The sequence below is a fragment of the Quercus suber genome, unplaced genomic scaffold (assembly GCF_002906115.3).
Source record: "Quercus suber isolate HL8 unplaced genomic scaffold, Cork oak 2.0 scaffold_303, whole genome shotgun sequence".
Classification (NCBI taxonomy): Eukaryota; Viridiplantae; Streptophyta; class Magnoliopsida; order Fagales; family Fagaceae; genus Quercus; species Quercus suber.
The window spans coordinates 129,738-139,108 of NW_027069759.1; the positions used below are offsets into that span (position 1 = coordinate 129,738).

Sequence of the window (9,371 nt, forward strand, 5' to 3'; positions counted from 1 at the left end):
AAGAAAATGTATTTATTTTGTGTAGCGAAAGGCTTGCATCTAAACTCACACTTCTATATTATATTAAGTCAACTAAACGTCCAATGTTGTAATTAAGTCAACTAAACGTCCAATGTGATTCCTTCTCTCTCTTTCCATACAATTGTTTTTTGTTTTATTGGTTGGACTTTTATGTTCTCCACCTGCTAACAGTCACTCAGTTATGTTTCGTTTATTTTCCTTTTAGTACAATAGATTACTCATCATCACTACCTTCCTACTTTTTTTAGTTTCTCTCAGGAAATGAATTCGTGGGTTCTCTCATCTTCTCGTTTTCTTGTTTCTCTATTTTTCATATTCTTATTTTTCATCAAGATTCCTCTATCTTTATGCGATGAAGATATGTACGAGAGTTGTAGCAATATGTTCAACTGTGGAAAGTTGAATAACATTGGTTTTCCTTTTTGGGGAGATAACCGACCAAATAGTTGTGGCTATCCTGGATTAAAGCTTAATTGCCAGGGAAGTGTTGCTACCATTAAGATTATGAACGTGACGTACCAAGTGTTAGGTGTCAATCCCGATGCCCAAATACTCAAGATTACGAGAGAGGACTTCTCGGCTGGGATTTGTTCACCAGAGTTCGTGAATTCCACCCTCGATCCTACACTATTGGATTTTGGCATTGGTTTACAGAATCTTACAATAGTCTATGGCTGTGGTTTTTCTTTGATACCTTCCCTCGGATAATTCAATTGCCAAATAAATGGTTTTGCGCGCATCAAATGGGGAGCTTATGGGCTTGGGGAATGTAAAGTAAGCGTAGTTTTTCCAGTTCCAGTTCAGTCCAGTCCGTCGACAGAAATAGAAATAGATCAGTCAAAATTAGAGGAAGCCATTCGAGAAGGATTTGATGTAAAATGGAAGGTGGATACGGCGGTATGTCTTAACTGCACGGTAAACAAGGGAGCATGTGGTTATGACCTAAAGCGGAATCAGTCAACGTGCTATTATTCCTCACCAGGTACGTATACTACTTGTCAATAATCGATGTGCAATGATTCTTTTACATTTTTGGTATCCTCTTAATTTAGGGGAGAAGGGGTTGGGTCTGAAAACTAATACTCTAGAATTTTTTAGATTAGTCGTTGATAAATAGCATGTTTGAATATTTTAACAAAAAAAAAAAATCCCCAATGTCCCAAAAATATCTGTAACATGGTCTTCAATTTTTTTTTCTTTTTCTGTCTACGGGACTAATTGAGTCAAAGTGAAATGATGGCAAGAACTAAAAGACAACAAATTAAAAAAATATAAGGACTAAAATAAAAAGCTATAAATTCGTTGAGGGCGAAATTAAAATAAGGCTAAAATATAATGTTACACTTTTTACCTTGATTTCAAAACAAGTAAAAGTGGTCAATTGATACAACAGTAGGTAGATTTGAAGAGTTTCGTGTGATGTGTTGTGCTAATTTCGCTATTAGAATATAGGTCCAGGCGTTTAGTACACTATAGTGGATTGTACTATCTTTGTATTACCGTACCATCCATTTTTTATAATTACTTTTTTTTTTTTTTTTTCATAATATGTAAAACTTTTATTGAACCAGAAAACTATACAGTATACAACTTAGGAAGAGCCCATATTAGAACCAAAGCAATCCTCCTGTGAGATAGCATCAACAAAAGCTTGGGGGCCTGAACTTAAATCAAAGAAACCAAAAGCCTATTCTTCAAAGACCACCTAGCCAAAACATGAGGAGCTTTATTAGCTTCCCTACTAACCCAATTGAAAATACATACACTGAAAGCCTCTGCCACATTACTAACTATGTATCTCCAGCTTGTAATCCTCCATGGACAACTCTGACTCAGCCCCTGAATCACCTCTATGCAAGGGAATCGCTTTCTCTAATTTTTCTCTCCAAGTTACGGGCTTTGGCTAGCTGAACTGCCCATAGTATTGCTTTGACCCCTACTTGGAGAAGGATAATGGTATTAGCCTTTTTAGATGCATCCAAAACCATTGTCCCTCTCCAAACTTTGGCGACCACCGCAACAATTGAGGGCTCTTTGCCCACTGCAGCGTTGCAATTAAATGAGACCATTTGCTGTGGATTTTTAGGACAGAATTGTTCTGTAGGATCTCATTTCTCCAGCGTTGCAATTAAACAACACCTGCTTCCTATATTTCCAAATCAAGTCCGGTATTATGGCTCCAGACTGTTGAATATTAGCTCTGACACCATGTTAAATGGAGAATATTATCAAACGCAATGTGTTAACGTGGTTCAACCTTGACGGCCTACATCCACGGAGGAATCCCTTAAGGGCTACATCTTTATTGTGTAGGAGTGTAGTACAATAACCTGTGTTACAATGAACCCTAACATGAGTATATATAGGCAACAAACCCTAGACTACTAGTACAAGTAGGAATGGGCTTGGGCCTATTACATTGGGCTAATATGACTAATATATATCTCTAACACCCTCCCTCAAACTCAAGGCGGAAGCTCGATGAAGGCTTGAGGTTGGATAAGTATGAGAAGATCACTTGGAGATGCCTTGAAAAATGCTTTTGAAGAAACCACAATGAAGAATGTGCCAATTGACCAATTTCGGAGCTTCAAATGAAGAAACGGAGACCAAAATTGGAATCTAAGCGAAAAACTGAGCAAGATAGGCCCTTTCGAAAATTTTGACTTTTGGTCAAGGTCAACGCAAAAAAGTCAAAGTCAACTGGTCCAGGTCAAAGTCAACGGATACTGGTCCGGGTCGGTTCCGGGTTTCCGGGTCGGGTCACGGATCGGGTAGCAAGGCCGCTGACGTCATCCTATGACGTGTCGCTGACGTGGACTAGGGCTGATGTGGACGTGCTGCGTGGCTGCTGACATGGAGTGATGACTTGGATTAGGACTGACGTGGCAAAGGCTGGCTTGTGCTGACGTGGCAAGATGATGTCATCGGATGACGTCAGCAGCGGTTTTCCGGCGTGTGGAGGAGCGTGATAAGTCCACCGGCGCGTGAAAGAGATGCCAGAAACGCTAGCGGCGCGTGTGGGCGCGTGTCTTTGTTTCGGCTGCCGGGCTTCCTGGGTTTTGTAGATCGGTGGGTGACGACGCCGACAGAGCGGCGCGTGTACCATAATGCAGTCTGAATTCCAGAATTTCGGCGGCGCGTGGGAGGAGCAAACGGAGGCTTTGTCAGCGCGTGGAGGCGCGTTCAGCCGTGGTTAGATTCCAGGTTCCTGGCTTTTGATCGCGAGAGGCCGTGAACACATCTGTATGGTTGGTTTCATCAGGTGAAGCATCGATTTGCACAGATCTGAGATTGAAGCCACGGGTTTGCTTGAGTTTGTGATCTTTGGGCACAGCTGTTACACAACAACGATGATTTCGTGGGAGCTGTGTGATGCAGTGGGTCCTGATCTGAAAGCAAGCATAGGTGACTTTAGATGATGGTGTGGACGTGATGATCTTCTTTGCTGTGTAGAGATGTTTGTTTGATGCCAAGAACGAAGTTTGGCTCTGATACCATGTTGAATATTAGCTCTGACACCATGTTAAATGGAGAATATTATCAAACGCAATGTGTTAACGTGGTTCAGCCTTGACGGCCTACATCCACGGAGGAATCCCTTAAGGGCTACATCTTTATTGTGTAGGAGTGTAGTACAATAACCTGTGTTACAATGAACCCTAACATGAGTATATATAGGCAACAAACCCTAAACTACTAGTACAAGTAAAAATGGGCTTGGGCCTATTACATTGGGCTAATATGACTAATATATATCTCTAACACAGACAAAGTAAAAGCTTCCCTACGGTCCATATTCAAACCAAATATCATTGGTGGATCTAAAATCCACTTCATAAGAGCTTCACAACTTTGACAGCATACCAAACCATAGTGCCCTTGCGACTTAACAATTCCAGAAAAGATGAATGGGGGATTCATTATTATGGTCACATAAAACACAAGAAATTTCTTCATTGAGACGTAGCTTGCTCAATCTATCCCTTGTGGGAGCGCACCCTATGAGGTGCATTTTCAACATGCCATGGAGCTTCGACTTCCAAATTTTCTTTAAGACCGGGTGGCTAGGGGTTACGTTACCAGGCTTTGTTAATTCTTTATAGACTAATTTGACAGTCTATTCTCCAAAAATACTTCTTATCCAGGTCCATCCATCCACCTAGGCACTATTCCATCTAGGAATGTTCAATATGGCTTTAGCAGAGGCTTCAACAAAATAAACTTTCAGCTTTGCCACATCCCAGCCTAATTTATCATGATTCAATACTTGAGAAACCACTATGCATTAAGTCTCCCTGTGGTCTCTTCAAGGCTTAGGAACGAAATCTGTAACTTCAGGGATCCATGGCTCATCCCAAACCGAAATGCTATCACCATTTCCTATTCGTTTACTTGTACCTTTTGTCTAATGGGTGAAAACTACCTCTTGTCATAAGGGGTTTAACAGTTTTCAGGCCTTTCCAGGACCAAGAAGCATTTTTTGTTGGACCGGAATTTAGCCAATTATTACCAACTCAGTACTTGGCTCTTTATTGGAGAGCACCCACCAAGCTTGTTTTGCTATAATGGCCAAACTTTCAAAAGATTTAAAGCCCAACTCACCATCATTCAAAGGTTTACATAACTCATTCCAGGAAATAGGAGCAAAATACCTGACTACTCCAAGCTAATAGACTGACCACACGTCCAAACCATCTACAATATGTTTCCAAGTAGCCTATCAAAGACTTAATCTCAGCTACGTTTGCTTTACAAATTAGCATAACATCATATGCGTGTAGCATTTTGGAGATTCTCGGGGTCCTATTGCTAGGGGTTTTCAAGCCACCCGCAAATCCAACCCACCAACCAAACCTAACCAAACTCATCGCCACTAGATCTAACTGCTCAGGTGGTCAGCTTTGGGTCCCAACCTTTAAAAACAAGACAGTAGCAGGTCTCCTCCTCCCAAACCTGAGCAACTCGACCCAACCATAAATACATTAAATATGACAATTTTCACCCATCCTGACAACTTTACTAGCTAGATACAATGGAGTTCGCGACCAACATAGCTAGATCTAGCAGAGATCCTCTAGATTTAGTAAAAATTCACTAAATCCGACGCATTGTCTACCAGATTTGGATAAAATCACTCTAGATTAGACGAGATCTCCGTTAGATCTGGTGAGATCTCATTGGATCTTGGACAGGTTTCGTTGCATCTGATGAGACCTCACTACTCCTTCTCCCTTTTCAGCGGTTTTCAACTTCACCCAAAGCTAACCACCACCTGAGGCTTATCCAATTCATCCAACCTGATACCCTTAGGGACCGTTTGGTCGGAAAGAGAAAAAAAATAAGGAGTGGATAGAAAAGTGGGAGAATATAAATTTTTTTTTTTTTCCATTTGTGTTTGGTTAGGAGGGTGGAAAGGTAGAGGATTTGAAAATTTTTTGTTGGTTGAGAAGAAAAGTGATAGGATAGAAAATTTAATTTATATAAATTGACTTATATGCCCTTATTAAAAAAATTATCTAGTTAAAAAAAAAAAAAAAACAAACACACCAAATTTATTAAAACAAAAATTATGAAAAGAAAAAAACTCAACCAACCAAAAAAACCAATCATGTCCAATTAAAAAAAAAAAATCCAAATAACTAGAAAAACAAAATCATGCCCAGGTTAGAAGAAAAAAAAAACAAATTGGAGATTAAAAAAAAGAGCAGCCGTGTAGTTAGAAACAAAGGCTCAGCCACGTCTAGTTAGAAAATTAAAAAAGAATAGGAAACAAAGGGTAGCAACTGTACACAGTGGGTTAGAAAAAAATTAAAAAAAAAAAAAAAAAAAAAAACAAAGGGCAGTAGCACATACACAATGGGCTTTGACGTGGGCATTTTTGTCCAAAATTTTTTGCACATTTTCTCTCCCATTTTCTCTTCAATTGGAGAAATTATAAGATTACATGGTGGACAAGCGATGTAGTCCACCATTTCACTAAAAAATGCCACTTGTTTAAAATTGTTAGTTAGAAAATTTTTTTAAACAGAAATTAATTATGACTCAGCAATTTTAAACAAATGAAAGTTTTTTAGTGGAATGATGGATAAGTGACGTGGTCCACCAAGGACTTTATAATTTCCTCAATTTGGGGAGATTATGTTTTGGTGGGCCAGGGGAAAAAACTCTTGGACCCCACCAAAATTCCCTCCTCCTCCCCCTCCCAACGAAACACTTCTCCCAACCATTTTCTCTCCTATTTTCACTCCTTTTTTTTTTCATCCTCCCTTTCACCTCTAACCAAACACACCCTTATAGAGAAAATTTTGACGCTGACATGAAAAATTTTGGAGGTAAATGGAATGTAATGTGTAATACAGTAATTTTGTAGCAATAGAGAGGAGCGAAAGTGCAACAAGATTTTTTTTTCTACTTTCATTAGCCCTTTAAATATATTACCTAAATGAGTAAACAACTTCAATAAATGCAAGCTGACTCATTAATACTCTTATAGTATCCTAGTTTTTCTTGCCAATGGGGTTGATTCAATCGATAAGGCTCGAACGTTTCACCCAAAAAGCTAAGTTTGAGTCTTGCTGTCAGCAGTCTTCCTTGGTAGACAATCTATAAGTCCAATGTTAGTCCTCTCTGAGGCTTGTGGCTGCCCTGACCTTGGTATGAGGTAGCCTCACCTCACCTAAACTTATGTTAACCAAAAAAAAAAAATCTTAGTTTTTCTTTTGTAAAGTTTCATAATGAATTACATCTCAACTTTATTTTCCTTCCATATAGGCAAATTACACTTAAATCTAACTTTGTTTATTTTTTTATCTGCCCTTTGCTTTCTTGGTCATGTCTTGTGGCTTGAATCATCAATAAGTTTATGTTCTGAGATTCTGTACCTAACAATAACTGATACTAAGATATTTCTGGTTTTTCAGGCTCCCCTTGGTGGAATCAATCGTTTAAAGGTATAGTAATAATGAGGGAACCCTTAATGGGAAGCAAATATATTTTTATATCTTTTATGAAAGTATTTTGTAAGAGAAAAATTTAGGTACATTTCCTTAGGTACGGTATATTAGATTCTCTAATTAAATTTAAACATAGTTGAATTGAATTTAAATTTTGGTTGAACAGAATAACACAGTTTGTGCTATATTGGCCGAAAAATTATTGAATACTCCGAAAGTACCATAAATGCATACTCCCCCCTCTCACATGAATTGTGGATCCTACTAGAAATTTAATTAGCGGGACCTACAATTATGTGAGAGAAATGAGTACGCATTTATGGTACTCCGAGAGTATTTAGTAATTGACCTATATAACCATGTATTTGAATTTAATTGAGAAAGTTAATGTATTGCACCTAATAAGCTTTAGTTAAGTTTTGTTTTATTTATAATTGAAAGCTCTTAATTACACTCTTTAAATGCAGGTGTTGTGGCTGGAATTGTTGGGACCATAGCAATTGTCTTTGTTATGATCATTTGCTACCTCAAAAGAGAACAATTATCAAGTATGGGAGTGATTAGCAAGAAGAAAACCAAAGATAATCAATATGCCAAGGCTTTTATAAAGAATCAAGGCTCACTCACTCCCAAGCAATATAGTTATTCAGATATTAAGAAAATGACCCATTCATTCAAAAACAAACTAGGTCAAGTTGGATATGGAAGTATATACAAAGGAAAGCTATTGGACAATCGTCTAGTAGCAGTTAAAGTCATCAATGGCTTGAAAGGAGATGGAGAAGATTTTATTAACGAAGTTGCTAGCATTAGCCGAACGTCCCATGTTAACATTGTCACTCTTATGGGTTACTGCTATGAGAGAACTAAAAGAGCTCTAGTCTATGAATTCATGCCCAATGGATCTTTGGATAAGTTCATATGCAACCTAGAATATTCTAGCACTAACTGTAAGTTAGACTATAAAACACTTTTTGGAATTGCAGTTGGCATCGCTCGAGGATTAGAGTACTTGCATCGTGGCTGTAGCACAAGGATTTTGCATTTTGACATAAAACCACAAAATATTCTACTAGATGATAATTTTTGTCCAAAAATATCTGATTTTGGCCTTGCAAGACTATGCCAAAAGAAGGAGAGTATTGTATCTATGTTGGGTACTAGAGGAACTATAGGATACATTGCACCAGAGGTTTTTAGTCGAAGCTTTGGAGGAGTCTCTCACAAGTTTGATGTTTATAGCTATGGAATGTTGATTCTTGAAATGGTTGGGGTAAACAAGAATTTTTATGCAGAAGTTTCTCATACTATACTGAGAGATATTTTCCAAATTGGATTTATTAGAATCTAAATTTGTGTGAGAATGTTGAAAACAACATGGTCATAATAGAAGAGGAGGAACAAATGAAAAAGAAAATGATTTTAGTGGGTTTGTGGTGCATCCAGACCATTCCAACAAATAGGCCATCCATGACTAAGGTGGTGGAGATGTTGGAAGGTAATGTTCATTCTGTAGAAATTCCTCCAAATTAAAACCCTTCTTGTTTTCTCCTGCAAGGTCAGTGCAATATTCTTCAACAACATCATTACCATAAAAATTGGCGCGGGTGAAAAATCTACATGATCCCCATAAGCAACGAATCCATTTGCTGAATGTATTCATTTAGCAAATGGAATCATTACTCACTAATGCTAGATAGTAGTTTTGATGGAAGACCTAAGTATGGGGACAAATGTACCTTGAGACTAAGGGGTCCATGTTCCCCTAGCCCTAAGATTCTCTTTTTTAGATGTAATATGTATTTATACCTAAACTGTCTTGTGTAATATGTATAAATGACTCTCTCTTAAGAATTAAGTTGCCCAAATCAACCTTTAAAAATAATTTTTCTTAAAACGAAGATAATTAGTAGCTGACCACAACTATGTCCCCCTCCAAAAAATAGAAGTGGAAAATATTAGTTTATATATACCTAAATTCAGATGGTGCTATTTTATAAAAGCATCAATCGCCTCAAGAAGTACCACCAACTCATGTATAGATTGCTTATACCTCTCAACCCTTAGAGTACGTTTGGTACACTGAATGTAGATTACATTAAGAATAATAATCTTTATTACTAGGAATAGAAGACATTGTAATAGAATAACTATTACTATTCATAAGTTTGGTTGTTACATATGAAAAACTTGTAAAAGATGATGTATAAGGAAATTTTATATTTTTGGAAATATATTAATTTTAAAACCTATTATATATACTAAGGAATAGCTATTACATCCATCTTAAAGAGGAATAGCTATTCTTCAATTTAAAGAATAATTAGTCCAATGTAATAATTAATCCATGTAATAAAGATGCAACCAAATGACTGAATTGATATTACACATGAA

At 37.5% G+C, this 9,371-nt stretch overlaps 1 protein-coding gene across 1 annotated transcript; it reads left to right on the plus strand.

The window, feature by feature from the left end:
* Positions 1 to 240: 240 nt before the first annotated feature.
* Positions 241 to 9,124, plus strand: LOC112015593 (LEAF RUST 10 DISEASE-RESISTANCE LOCUS RECEPTOR-LIKE PROTEIN KINASE-like 2.4). The gene is given in 4 exon segments (XM_065782464.1): positions 241 to 1,003; positions 6,945 to 6,974; positions 7,445 to 8,286; positions 8,289 to 9,124. Coding segments are annotated over 2 exon segments (1,020 nt in total). The 5' UTR covers positions 241 to 1,003; positions 6,945 to 6,974; positions 7,445 to 7,488; the 3' UTR covers positions 8,511 to 9,124.
* The last annotated feature ends 247 nt before the right edge of the window (positions 9,125 to 9,371 follow it).